At 39.8% G+C, this 15,344-nt stretch overlaps 1 protein-coding gene across 1 annotated transcript in view; it reads right to left on the bottom strand.

Annotated features, from left to right (window-relative positions):
• The window catches only part of LOC130906815 (neuronal migration protein doublecortin-like), a 40,181-nt gene extending 25,698 nt beyond the window's left edge, over window positions 1-14,483 (bottom strand). Inside the window, exons 1-3 of the mRNA XM_057821467.1 lie at window positions 14,335-14,483; window positions 8,077-8,501; window positions 2,963-3,306 (exon numbers count right to left, since the gene is read on the bottom strand). Of these exons, the coding sequence (XP_057677450.1) occupies window positions 2,963-3,306; window positions 8,077-8,440 (708 nt within the window). The 5' untranslated portion in view covers window positions 8,441-8,501; window positions 14,335-14,483. The remainder of the gene's footprint in view (window positions 1-2,962; window positions 3,307-8,076; window positions 8,502-14,334) is intronic.
• Window positions 14,484-15,344: the final 861 nt, after the last annotated feature.

The following is a 15,344-nucleotide window of genomic DNA, read 5'->3' as shown; positions in this document are numbered from 1 at the left end:
CTGCCCCACTGAATTATTTTTAAACAACAATAAAATAGTAAGAAAATGCTTGGCTTTATTAAATGCTTCATAGTGAGTCTACTCAAACCCTCTGAGGCTGCTCACTTTGTTAAACGATGATGGACACATGTGCAAACTTTTTCTATGATAGAATTTTTTTTTAAGAGCTCAATATTTTGTTGGGTTGTGCAGTGTACTGGAACATATTTCCTCCACACCCTTCTCACCTTTTTAACCCCTGACCCATTTTCATGCCTGTGTGTGTGTGTGTGGGGGGGGGGGGGGGGGGGTGTATATTGACTGGACTACATCTCCATGGGTCTGCATTACGGTATAAATATTTTTTTATCATTATTGAATTGGTTTTTGTTTTTAATGTAACAATTTTTTTATCCAGACGCAAGAGGCACACTTTAAATATATTAAAGTAATATAGGCATCATTGAGTGAACTTCGAGTAAAATTCAAGTATCTCGAGGCCGGGCAGAGTGTTTTTTTTTTTTTTTTTTTTTTTGAAATCAAAATATTTTTGCTGTTGGTTTGCCAAGTTAGCCAATTGTTGAAATGCAAGTTAGCAAATTGTTGCTTATATGCTATATAATGCTAATGTTTACAACAATTTGCTAACTATCTGGTGCGCAACTGATTGCTTAAATTTATTTTATTTCTGTCGATGTCCCTTTAGGAGCTCCGTAGAATCCTATTCAGAACACTATTATATTGTTAATATATGCTACAGAAATTCATTTTTACATTTTTTTTGCTGTTGATGTGCCTTGGGATTTTTCAATAATCACAAATGCGCGCTGTGGTAATAAAAAAAGAGTGAAAAACACTGATATAGAATAAAGAATTTAAAAATAATAATAATAAAGCGAACAGAAATCTGACACTGTTCAGAATCCCAGAAAGATTCCACTGTACTATTGTGCCAGCTGGCAGGCTCACAACTACAGACAATGGACAAATCTGTGAACAAGCTTTGAGGTTCAGCTCATATCCTCCCATTATGATAAAAAGATGGTAAGAGCTTACATAGAGACATGCATCATTAGTCCTGAGTGGTTTTATTAGTCTTGACCATCAAAGTGCCATGTTTAATACAAAGCAATAGTATTAAGGGCCATGAGTCATCAGGTCCATGAGAACAAGCAAGCAATGCACCATTGTCTTTCATAGCTTCCATTATGGGTTCTCCTGCTCTATGAATCAGGTAAAAAGTTTGTGGTTTTTTTTTTTTTTTTTTTTTTTTTTAGCCTTCATTAACGTTTTGTATACTGAAAGTGTGTTAAATTGCACATACATACACACACATATACACACACACACACACACACACACACACACACACACACACACACGCATACAGTGGGGCAAATAAGTATTTAGTCACCCACTAATTGTGCAAGTTCTCCCACTTGAAAATATTAGAGAGGCCTGTAATTGTCAACATGGGTAAACCTCAACCATGAGAGAATGTGGGGGGGGGAACAGAAAATCACATTGTTTGATTTTTAAAGAATTTATTTGCAAATCATGGTGAAAAATAAATATTTGGTCATTACCAAAAGTTCATCACAATACTTTGTTATGTACCCTTTGTTGGCAATAACGGAGGCCAAACATTTTCTGTAACACTTCACAAGCTTTTCACAAACTGTTGCTGGTATTTTGGCCCATTCCTCCATCCAGATCTCCTCTAGAGCAGTGATGTTTTGGGGCTGTCGTTGGGCAACACAGACTTTCAACTCCCTCCACAGATTTTCTATGGGGTTGAGATCTGGAGACTGGCTAGGCCACTCCAGGACCTTGAAATGATTCTTACAAAGCCACTCCTTTGTTGCCCTGGCTGTGTGTTTGGGATCAGTGTCATGCTGAAAGACCCAGTCACGTCTCATCTTCAATGCCCTTGCTGATGGAAGGAGATTTTCACTCAAAATCTTTCGATACATGGCCCCATTTATTCTTTCCTTTTCACAGATCAGTCTTCCTGGTCCCTTTGCAGAAAAACAGCCCCAACACATGATGTTTCCACCCCCATTTTTCACAGTGGGTATGGTGCAATTCAGTATTCTTTTTCCTCCAAACACGAGAACCTGTGTTTCTACCAAAAAGTTCTATTTTGGTTTCATCTGACCATAACACATTCTCCCAGTCCTCTTCTGGATCATCCAAATGCTCTCTAGCAAACCACAGACGGGCCTGGACGTGTACTGGCTTCAGCAGGGGGACACGTCTGGCAGTGCAGGATTTGAGTCCCTGGCGGCGCATTGTGTTACTGATAGGAGCCTTTGTTACTGTGGTCCCAGCTCTCTGTAGGTCATTCACGAGGTCCCCCCATATGGATTTGGGATTTTTGCTCACCCTTTTAGTTATCATTTTGACACCACGGGGTGAGATCTTGCATGGAGCCCCAGATCGAGGGAGATTATCAGTGGTCTTGTATGTCTTTCATTTTCTAATAATTGCTCCCACAGTTGATTTCTTTACACCAAGCCTTTCACCTATTGCAGATTCAGTCTTCCCAGCCTGGTGCAGGTCTACAATTTTGTCTCTGGTGTCCATCGACAGCTCTTTGGTCTTGCCATAGTGGAGTTTGGAGTGTGACTGACTGAGATTTGGACAGGTGTCTTTTATGAGGATAATGAGTTAAAACAGGTGCCATTAATACAGGTAACGAGTGAAGCCTCGTTAGAAGAAGTTGGACCTCTTTGACAGCCAGAAATCTTGCTTGTTTGTAGGTGACCAAATACTTATTTTCCACTCTAATTTGGAAATAAATTCCTTAAAAATCAAACGTGATTTTCTGGGGTTTTTCCCCACATTCTGTCTCTCATGGTTGAGGTTTACCCATGTTGACAATTACAGGCCTCTCTTATCTTTTCAAGTAGGAGAACTTGCACAATTGGTGGTTGACTAAATACTTATTTGCCCCACTGTATAATAAAGAGCAAAATCATACCTGCTTCCCATCCAGCGTATAGATCCTCTTGACGACCCCGCTTTCCAGCTTGATGGCCTCAGTGATGTCGGTGAGCACCTGCTCGAACGAGTGCGCGGTCTTCTTGTTGAGCAGGACACGCACGGCCTTGCGCGGTTTGACGCCACTGCGCATCACCGTCACCAGTTTGGGTCGCACGAAGTCTTTGCTTTGCTCTCGGGGCTCGCTAGCTGCCCTTGCTGCCAATGACTGAATGTTCTTCTGGCTGGCTGAGGTCTTCACGTTCACAGACCAGTTGGGGTTGACGTTCTTTGTGTAGTCCACCTTCTTGAAGATGTTTTCAGAGGCGCAAACGTAGCTCTCCCCTGGGATGGCAGCAAATACTGAATTAGGTTAGAGTTTCACCACGTTGTGGACACCGGACAGTCCCAGTGGTGTCCTCCAGTCTCACGCGCGCAGATTAAATCTTTAGATCTAATTTGAATGTTCCAAGGGAGCTCCAAACCTCGTTTTTGGTCTAAATAGCGTATTTCTATTCTAGGTAGGGGTGGGAACAATAAACTCATTATGCGGCAGGGGTGTCCAAACTTTTTGCAAAGGGGGTCAGATTTGGTGCGGTAAAAATTTGGGGGGCCGATCCTGGCTGACGTCCTTTACGTAGAACAATATATTTAAGCAAATTTTAGCAAGCCATTCTGTGTGTCACATTTGCTTTATTATTGTTTTTAATTAATAATTTCAACAATCTCGCAACTAGCCTTTGTTGCGTTCTCTTTTGACTCTCTGGCTCTTGCGAAATATTGCTGCTGTGAAATTTAACTAGCTTTAAATTGCTTCACTCCCTTCAATTTCTCGCTGCGTATCTTCCCTGTAATCTTGTCTAGGGCTGCAGCTATCGAATATTTTAGTAGTCGAATAATCGATGGTCTACTTAGTTCAAATAATCGAGTAATCGGATATGGAACATGAAAAATTAAAATACCTGAGCTGAGCCTCAAACGGTGTATATTTATATATATAAATATATATATATATTTTTTTTAATGAGGATTAATGTACAACAAAAGAACAACTGGCTAACTTACATAGAAAAAGTCCGCTAGCTTAAATGCTAATTTTTTTTTTTTTTTTTTTTTTTTTTTTTTTTACAATGCTCTTAACAAATGGCTCAGACACAAATTCCCACAAAAAACGGCTAAATATACCTATAAACTAAATTAAGAATGCATTAAAAAAAAAAAATAGCTCAAACAAAAACTTACGTTCACGTTAGCTTACGTTGGTCTTAACAGGGAGCAGTTGGATTCAGCCATGTGAAAAGAGGAAGACCAGAAGGCAGTGTATCCACCCTCATCAATAAAACTAATTGCAAACACTTTCAAAATAAACCATTAAAACGGCACTTTAATTAAACGAATACTCGAAGCAACAAAATTTAATTAGAATATTTTTTTTTGTAATCGAATACTCGAGTTAATCGATTAATCGTTGCAGCACTAATCTTGTCGTACATGTCTTGTCTGGTAATATTGCCTCAAATTGAACTCTTTAAAAACAGCAACCGTCTCTGCAAATGAGGCAGAAACAGTTGTTGCGTATTTCAGTGAAGAAATAGTCAAATTTCCACCTATCCTTGAAGCGTTGGCCGTCGCAGTCAACTTTTTTTTTGTTGTCGCCATTTTACAAAATTAGAAGGGTCACACGGGGTAATGTTGCTTAGAGTGCTGTTGCCTTTTAGTGGGTAAATGAGGAGCAGCATTTAGTGTGTAAGCCACTTCATATGCTGGTAGCAGTACTGCTGACCAATTTATTAAGTCTGTGTGTGGGCCAGACGTTATTTTATGACAGAGGCTGGGGGACAGATGAAATTTGACCCCGGCCACATTTGGCCCCCGGGCCGAACTTTGGACATGTCTGTTATACGGCAATACAACAATTATTGATACATTGGTCAGGATATCATTATCACAAGAGATGTCCAATCCATTTGAACTCTGAGGGTGCAAGCGAAGGAACGAATTCATTTTGGTTTAAGTGCAGACACGTGACAATATTTGCTGCATCGGTGACGTGCATGCTTCCGTTTGTCTATGGGTACATCTGACATAATATGAAATTTTAAGCAACAAAGGATATCCAAATTGAGCATTATAACAAATATTAGGGTTTCACATAGTAGCTTTTACACAGTGCAAGTGTACTTGACATAACACTTTCAGGAAGTAACCATAGCACCGCTTCAGTAGCTTATCAGAAAATGTGGAGAACAGTGCAAACAAAAGGCAGCAGGCAAAGCAGAGAGAGAGCAGGACATTTTTGGCAAGGAAACCCGAAGGCAACAATTAGGACACATGCAGAGCGATTACAGCAAAGGGAAGAAAAAAAAAAAACAATGCCAGGAAAATTGAGCAATTACTTATACCCCACAAGCTGAACAATGAAAGAAATACCCTCATTACTTCCCGTGTTGTGCCCCTTTTTTATTGCGCATACTGTATACAGTCCTTGACAAAAGTCTTGTCGCTTATCCATTTTGTAGAAAAGATTGCTAATAACCTGACTTTTAATTATTCAATTCGTTTCAGAAATGGCTCATATGAAAGCTAAGACCCTCCCAAATGACGCTGAATTTACAAAAATATATTTGTTTCACTGCAAAAAAGATTCATCATTTAATGAAGACATAAAGGTCAAATTTTGGCAAGACAAAAGTTTTGTCGCCTACAGAAAGTGAAAAATGAACAAAAAAAAATGTACCTTAATTTTCGGACTATAAACCGCTAGTTTTTTCCTTCGTTTTGAATCCTGCGGCTTATAGTCCAGTGCGGCTTATTTGTTGATTTATTTGGGTTAATAGGAAACACAGCCCTCCTTGCTTGCATTGCAGTGCTACAGATGTATATAACAATCAAAATTCATGTTCTGTGCTAATTATTTATTCAGTTACTGTTCCAGTTGTTTCATTAATTGCTTGTTATGGTATTTGGTAACACTTTATTTGACAGTGGAGTCAGAAGACTGTTATAAGACACTATCACTGGCATTACTGAATGCTTATGACAGATGTCATTAAGTGTCATCCGGCAAATTATGTCACCAACTCCATTTATGGCCAGCTCGGATCTTTTACAGCCATTCAAAAGTGAGATAATTTGAATACATTAATGCTCATGACAGTGTCATGTCATAATTATGATTGTCGAATGACAATCTTAAGGTACCACTTTCAAATAAAGTGTTGCCAAATACCATCACTAGCAATTAATGAAACAATTGGAACAGTAACTGAAGAAAAAATTAGCACAGAACATGGGTTTTGATTGTTATTTACATCTGTAGCGCTGCAATGCATGCTAGGAGGCATGTTTGACAACAACAGTGTTGACAGCATGTGGCAGAAGAGGTTTACCGTCTCCCCCAAGGGAGCAGTGATGGCCAAATGAAGCTTTGAAGCCAGTTGGTTCAAAGCGTCATGGTGGTTCATTTTGTCTTATCACATTCGTATGAGGCCACTGTCAAATAAAGTGTTACCGGTTAATATCTTTTGGTGTAAACATCCCATAAAACAGTGGGGACAGCTGCGGCTTATAGTCCGATGCGGCTTATTTATGAACAAATGCCGTTTTCGTGTCACATTTAGTGGGTGGCGGCTTTTAGTCAGGTGCGCCTTATAGGGCAATAATTACAATACTTCAAATACAAACATATGTTACATTACGTAAGCGAATTAAGTAGTGGTGCTGCGAGATCCAAATTTAATATTTTGTATGACTTCCATGGGCTTTGGCAAGGATTCATGCAATTTATTGATGAAGTCACCAGGAACATCGAAGTAAGCAGTCTTGCATGCCTCCCAGAGTTCATCAACATTCTTGGGTTTCGTCTTCCATGCTTCCTCTTTCATCCTGTTCATGTCTGGTGACTGGGCTGGCCAGTCCTAGAGGAGCTCGATCTTCTTTGCCTCGAGGAACTTTGAAGTATAAATTGATGTATGCGATGGAGCACTATCCTGCTGCAGAATTTGCCCCTTTTTATGGTTAGGAATGTAAGAGGCAGGCAAGATTTGTTGATATTTCAGACTATGTTGCCTTCCACCCTGCAGATTTCTCGCACACCCCCATACTGGACGTAACCCCAGACCATGATTTTGCCACCACCAAACTTCACTGTGTTCTGAATGAATCTCGGATCAATGCAGGCTCCAGTAAGTCTCCTACAATAATTGCCGCAACTGTGGTGTAATTCAATGGAAGATTAATTTGAAAAATCCACCTTTTGCCACTAAACAGTGATTTTTTTTTTTTTTTTAGATTAGCATTTAATAGCATTTAAGCTAGCTGACCTTTGCTATGCAAGTTAGCCAATTGTTATTTTGTTTTACTTGGATCCTCATTTATTTTTTTGTACCGTTTCAGGCTCAGCTCAGATATTTAAATGTTTTCATGTTTATCCGATTACTCGATTATTCGAACTAGTTCATCGATTAATCGCCTCCTAAAATACTTGATAGCTGCAGCCCTAGATACAGTACATATAACAGCTTCAAGGTATTCCAAGTAAACATTGTGAAAAATAAGAATTTCAACTGAAGTGGTATATTGTTGAAAAAGCAACTTAATTTGGAGACATCCAATGGTCAATAGGCATAACTGTTGTGCTAAGTTGTGACAAGCCCTTGTACAAAGGCAGAAGGCTTCTACATTCACTTAGAAGGCAACGTGCGCATTGGCCCTAAAACCACTAATGAAAAACCAATGTCGATATTATCCAATATTTTAAAATATCTTTATCGGACGATGTTATCGGCTACCTGCTATATCGGACATCTAATTTGCATATAACCTCAAAAATGCTAAATAACTAAGCAATCATGCTGCCAAACAGCCTCCACTGATGAATAAAAATAAGATTGATTTTTAAACATAAGGCTAATTTGCTTTCACTGCATTACTCCAACAAAGACTTTAAATATATAAGCAAGAGAGCAGAAATTAAGACCACGTTAGGTGAACACCTCTACAGATTAAGTTGAATTTAATATTCTTCGAGAACGAGCTGCCAACTTTGAATCTTAAAAGACTTAATCTTCTCTCTCCAGGAGAAGGTCACAAGAGTTTTCACAAAAATAAGCTTACCTTCCTCCAGTTCATCCAGCGCCGAGATCCTACTTGAGCCATCAATGGTGAAGATAAAGCGGACACCTTGAGGCAGGTTAATGTGATCGGACAGCGAGCGCGTCAGGTCGGCCAGCAGCGCGTCGAAGGTGCGAAATCTGTCATTGGCCACGGCGTACACGATGCCCTTGAAGTAGCGGTCCCCGTTGCGGTAGAAGCGCACCTTTTTGGCCTTCTTCTCGTTGGATAGGGCTTGCAGGGTGCGTGTGCGGTAGAAACTGCAGTGGGCGCTATGGGTCGGGCTGGGGAGTCCGTTCAATCGTCCGCCACGTGCAGCCCGGGACACCTTGTCTCGCTCGTCGAAGTGTGCGAAGTCTAGCTCCATGGCGATTGAGTTTTGGGATACTTTGATAGATGTTTGGTGAAGAGGACCCGCTTCACAAGGTCTAGAAATGCAGGAAACAAAATGCTTTAAATGGACATCAAGTTGACATTTATAATCACGAGTCCAAAAATATTACAATCACAAATCTGTGACCTACAAGTGACCCTCAGAATTCCACACCACATGATTAGCAAGCCTCTGTATGCTTGAACTGTGCTGGGTAGTACTTGCTTCTGCCAATATAAAAGCACTAAACTAAACAAAAATGAGATTTAGTTAACCTGTTCATTGACTTGATTTTTCTGATGAAAAATGTGTCACCGCTAAATAAAGTTAAGGAAATATTGTTCTAAAAGTTGCTCACCAACATGCTCCATTCAAGTGGCTCTCAGTGTACTGTAACCGGTGAAGGTTAAAAAGAATATTTTGCAAGGTGAAAATTGACACACACAAAAAGATGACCGGTATTAAGACTGTGTGTGCAAATGGAAATCCAAGAGAAGCATGAATTTCAATGAGGTCGAATGCCTACTGTCACTTCAGGAAATATGCAAATGATTGTCCATTAAACAGTCTCCAAATTGTGCTTTGAGATGAACGGACTCAGAAGTGGAGGACTATTCATTTCTTTCAAGCTTCAATGCAGTTGCATGCCTACACCCACACCTCACTCAGGTCATCATCAAGTACGCTTAAGCATGGACTACTGGCATATATTTAAGCAAAGTTTATTTGCACGTTTTCACAGTGCGAGTAGAACATAAGTAATGGGGCACATTAAGGCTGCAACAACTAACTAAATCAATTAAAATCGATTAATTAGTTGCCATCGGATTTGAAAATCGATTTTTTGCCGGCAGCTATGAGCAGTCCCGTTTGGGTCCTTGCTTGTGTGTAATGTGAGGCTGCGCGCGCGGCAGTGGTTAGAGCAAGAGAGAGTTCACTGCTACACTCAGGTTGGGTTGCTCAATCAATAATATTACAAGTTTCGAGAGTTGGATTGTCTTTTATGTGGTTAGATCCAGTGTGCTTCCGTCAGAGGTGAGTAGATGAAGCCAATTGTATTGTTTGTTGATGAGACGTTACTAATTAGCATGGAGGGCTAAGGCTATGGGGCGCCGTTCGTAAAGCAGCACATGCTGAAGATTGCGACAACATTTTCTCACATTTAGCGCCGCACAGTGTTGAAAACGTGTTGTGAAATTTTTAGAGTCACTTTTTTTTTTTTTTGCACATTTACAACATTATTTAGTAACCTAAATATTCATTTTTAAATAAGAAGTTTTGGACCTGAATGTTTAAATCCAGAACTAAATATTTAACTGAAATCTTAAATTTATATCCTAGATCCTAAATGCTAGATCTGGAAACGGTTGGAAATAAATATTTAGCTATAAATGCAAATTCACATGACTGGAGACCGGAAGTAATAAAATAAAAGCTGGAGCACACAAAATACTCTTTAAATAGTTTTTCCTTAATATGTATTTTAACTATATATTGTTATTATCACAATGACCAGGGGTGCACATAAGTGGTCCGCATGCGCGCATGCGTACTGGACGTAGACAAACGCGCTGGCCCTCAACGGCTTAGATACGCTTTTGCGTACCAATGGCTGACCACTGTATTTACGGCGGACATGAGAAAATAACTTCTCAAAATGTCGAAGAGGCAGGCCACACTGAGTAATTACTTCCGTGTTCCCCTACCCCCGTCAAAAGACAGACAGACGACAGAGACGTCACCGGAGCTACCGAAAAAAAGGACTTTTGCTGAAAAGTGGCTACAGGAGGTACCATGGCTAGAAGCAAATGATGCTCGCACGGAAATGCGTACAAAATGTGCCATGAGAATCACAATGTCGCCGATAAAAGCAGCACATTTTATGTAGGGTCAAAGAATTTCAGCCATCCAAACTTTGAAAAGCACGAAAAAAACAGCGCATGTGGCAATTACGCAAACTATCGATGTCAAACAGGACCTCACTCGCCCTATGGACAAGTGGCGGAATAAAGGTAATGAACAGCGACATGCACTGACAAACGTGTTTTTGCTCGCATTTTACAAAGCTAAGCATTCACGTTCAATGAGGTCTTATGAGGAGGACATCCCACTTTTAAAAAGGCTTGGAGTTAATGTGGGAGCCCCATAATGCCCTTTATTTTGAATTGGTGCTTTTTATTTCTTTACATTTCACTTCAAAGTAATGGCAATTTTGTTGTGCCAGTTGATGTTAATCAAGCATTAATTGTTAATATAATTAATTAAAGTTAATTGGCTCTAAGTAAAGCTTGTCATAAATTTATCGCATCAGGCGGGTCGGCTCTCAAGCTCAATGAGGACCAAGTCACATCTCCAGGTCCTCCTCTGAGAACCTGGGCAAAAAAATTATGTGCACCCCTGACAATGACACATGTACAAGAGCAGACTGCCACCACTGAGTAGGTTTTATTCATTTTCAAGCAATGTAAACAGACAGTCTGAGCTGCTCCACCAGCTTTTATTTTGTTACTTCCGGTCTCCAGTCATGTGAATTTGCATATTAAGCTAAATATTTAGTTCCGACAGTTTCCTGATTTAACATTTAGGATATAGGATATACATTTAAGATTTAAGTTAAATATTTAGCTCAGGATTTAAACAATCAGGTCCAAAACTTCTTATTTAAAAATAAATATTTAAGTTGCTAAATAATGTTGTAAATGGGGGGGGGGGGGGTAGTGACTAAAATTTCACACCATTTCAAACACTGTGGTGCTAAATGGGAGAACATTTTGTCGTATATTTTCAGCATGTGCTGCTTTACAAATGGCGCCCCATATAAGGCTAGTTAGCCATTATGTTAATCAGTGTCTTAAGTGTCCGTTTGTATTGTGTTTTGGAGAAGCATATTAGCACTTGAGTTATTGTTAGATAGTAAAGTTGTCTGATATAACAGTTTAGTCTCCTTTCAACACAAACTCCCATTTAAACTGTAAATTGTTAGAGAGTGGTTTGGATTATGAACAACTTTTTGATAAACAAAAGCGATTCATTACAGTCCGCCTCATTCGATTTTTAGTTTGTTCAACGAAAGTAAATGAGTCATTGACAATTTATATCAGCAACAGTCAGCACGATTTGTGTACTGGGAAATGTTTATGTTGATACTCAGATCAGTTATTAAAAACTAACAAGTTTTATGTCCATAAAACAGTACAGCTGCAGACTACAGTTAAGTCAGAAAGCTGTAATAAAATTTTTTGATGGAAATAGTCATCCATTTGGTCCTCATTGTTACTTACAACATGCTTAAAACAACTTCAAGTGAAATTGTGAAGGTAATTGAAAAAGTGGCATTTATCAGATTAATCGTATATAAAAAATAATCACTAGTTGCAGCCCTAGGACACGTGGTAACTTAAATTCCTTGCATTTGTAACAGCTTCCACACATCAGAGAAGACTGGCATACGTTGCAAAATAAGAACCCCGTGAAAACTAATCCAAACTCTTGATTGATCAATTAAGAGGTATTTCTTAACCCCTTTTCTCATATAGACAGAGGGACTCATATTCGGGCCGGAAATTTCATGCCTTAGACCGGCCCATTTTATACTATTTAAAATAGGGATTTCCCGATTGCATGTTATGGAATCCGCGTCCGATTCACCCGATTTTGAGAATCTGCCGATAGAGCCCTGATCCGATACCGAAAAAAATGTAGGCCTATATTTGAACAAATGTTCAGTACTTCATAGTCTTTTTGTGGGAGTGTTGCAGAGGATAAAATGTGTATATTTTTGTTTCTTTTGGAAATGCCATTGTATTTCTGGATTATTTTGTTCCTTTTTAACTCTTAAAAAATACAAAAATATTTAAGTGTACTGCCCAACAGCTAGCTAACATTTAATGTCCTCCAATCAAACACAAGGCTTGGTCTTTTCTTGTTTTTATATAAAGTAATTTGTTTAAGTTTGGGGAAACTGTAACAAAGAAACATGCATGCATTGAAAACCTCCAAATCTTTTTTTCTAAAGATGCCCCAAAGGCAGAGGCGTCGCGTCCCATTAGGCAAACCAGGCAATTGCCTAGGGCCCCCAGCAAGCAGGGGCCCCCAGAGGGCCAACAGATTTAGCACACGCAGCTTTACTGCACTGTCGCAGCGCCAAGGGTAGGGAGCGTTTCTGTACCATGGAATCATTTGGCAGATTATCTATCGATTCTGTTATCAATCCCAATCAGCACTAACCATGTCACGTAGATTTTACATGTTTAAGAAAGTCCAATCAGCTATTAATACCACATGATTGTTTAAAGAGTGACTCAACAAGTACTCTCTGAAAAGTCCTTGTCGAGTTGTGTTAAGTTGATTTTCACAGGCCACCTCATTATTCATGTGACTACTTAAAGAAATGGCGATTTTTCCCAAAAAGTCTATCAATGGGTCTATCGTATTCCTCGTCGAATACTCTAAGAAAAATATAACATATGCATCTAAAATAATCCTAAACGATTTTATTAGCAATTTTAATACTCCTTTTAGCAAGGTTCCTTGGGTATGCGTACGTTCCCATAGCAACCAGTCCTGTTATTGTCCTACGTCACAAGCGCTGCGTATTCTGGGAGTGAGAATAGGCGTAAGGTGCGCATTTCGAGCAGAGGACGGCCACCTGTTAAAATGTGTGCGTCCATGAACGAAAGTCCAACTGTCCCCCTTACTTGCACACGCTTGAAGGGCCCCATGTTGCTTGTTGCCTGGGGCACCCGGGGACCCTTGCTACGCCTCTGCCCAAAAGGACAGCGGTAAAAGCATCTACGTAATGCTCACAGTCATGAATAAATACCAAACAAAAAATTATATTCGTATTAAAAATTTGTATGGCCGGCCACCAGGCCAGCCCACCGGGATTCGTCCCGAATCTCCCAATTACCCACAAGAACTTGAACAACAAACTGACTTTCGCATAGTATAAATATTGCATTTCAAAGCTCCATAACCATTCAAATGAAAAGAAACTGTACATGAGCATGCAGAACTGAATTCAATTGCCAGCAAATTTATTTGTCTGACATTTGATGGCCAATTAATCCCTTGTTCCAAAAGGTCAAACAATCGTTGAGGCGACCATTAGCTGTATTATGTCCATTTTTGTGCAATTCCATTCATGCTGGTCCAAAGTAACATAACACCCCAATATGAGAACTCTCCACATGCAGTGGTGACCGTGGAGTGATCTTTTTTGTCTCCAAATGTACTGGAAGCTCATTTTTACGAGGGGCATGGTAACAGGGGTGTGACCAACCGTGGTCATCCTCAGCTGACAAAGAGCAGGTTTGAAGCCCATCTGCTGCTCCAAAAATGACCCTTCCTCTCCAGAGCACTAATTGAAAGGACAGTCCATTGTCTCAATACAAGCAGGTTCTTACATTTTAGGGTGACATCATCTACCTAACATATTACATGTTTCAAAGGACAACCACTTAAATCTTAAAAGTACATTTCAGTGAAAACAATCATATTCAAAGACACAAATTATCAGATAAAAACTATCAATGATGATTTGGGCTCAGACTGATTGATCATAATGGATTCAGCTGTGGCATGCATTTTCCCCCATTTTGACTGCCTTGTGGCCATCACTTCAATGATCTTACAATGTGACATTTCCTCCACACATAATACAAACTCTTATTCCCCCCCCCCCAAAGATGAACAAAAAAGGGAGAATATAAAAGTTGAATTATATATTTTAATTGGCACATGGCACGCCTGCTTATGTTTTGTATGCGCTCTCAAACACCAACTTGGAAAATAACTTCAAAATTCTGGTATAAAGTCTAAAAACCAGAGTGGATATTTTGCCTTATGCGGAAATTTTCGCCTGTAATCCCACCCAGGAATGGACTCACCTGCGCGGCTGCTCGTACCGGTGAAAGGGCCGTGTGCAGGGATGGGAGTGGGTGAGCGCGTGCGCGCGTGTCAGTGCTGCAGGAAAACTCCACGCCGCTTCTCCGCTCCCCTTTGTCTGCCAGCCGCTGCCTGCCTTTCTCACCGGAGAAGCTCCAGGGTCCTAAAGCCGACCTCCGGAAACGCCCACTTGGTCAGTCATTTGTGCCAGGAAAAAGTGGGTCATTAGATTTTCAGAAACATCACATAAAGCTCTGATAAGTTAGGAGAAATTCATCTTAAAATAATGTGACTGATTCCTGTAAATATGACAGTCTCATTTTAACTCTTTACAGGCTTAGTGACTATTTTTGGTAATTTAACAAAAACTTGAAAATGTGATCAACCTGTAATAATGTATGTGGACATCATTACATTTTGGAGTCATGTAGGTCTCACCTGATTTTAAAATGTCAGGTGCATTAGTGTACAATGAACACAGTGTACAATAAAAGCACTCTTGGGAGTACTTCGCCGAGCTTTGGGCACAAGTGGCTGGTTAATATCCATGACAGCCGGGGGGGTGGGGAGATTGGAAGTAAAGTACATTCTTATCCGTGCAATCATGCCACCCCGTTGTGGAAAGATAATGTACATTTTAACTATTATTTTTATAATGGATTTATCAGGTGATTAATTAATCCGACACTAGGTAACTTTTCAACATTTATAAAATCTTTTCATAACATTTGTGATGATATATCAACTGAAAACTAGTTGAATGACACCTCTTTTATATCTAGAGGGGGTCTGTATCTCTTTCGCAGGCACTAATTAACTTTGAGGAGGGTGGCAGGAACCCTGCCACCAGTGTTGTTAATCTTACTTTAAAAAAGTAATTAATTACAATTACAAATTACTTCTCTCAAAAAGTAATTGCGTTAGTAATAGGGTTGTTCCGATCATCTTTTTTTGCTCCCGATCCCGATCGTTTTAGTTTGAGTATCTGCCGATCCCGATATCGATATCCCGA

Source organism: Corythoichthys intestinalis, chromosome 18 (assembly GCF_030265065.1).
Source record: "Corythoichthys intestinalis isolate RoL2023-P3 chromosome 18, ASM3026506v1, whole genome shotgun sequence".
Lineage (NCBI taxonomy): Eukaryota > Metazoa > Chordata > Actinopteri > Syngnathiformes > Syngnathidae > Corythoichthys > Corythoichthys intestinalis.
The sequence above is the reverse complement of the archived record's forward strand: the minus strand, read 5'-3'. Positions and strand labels throughout refer to the sequence as shown.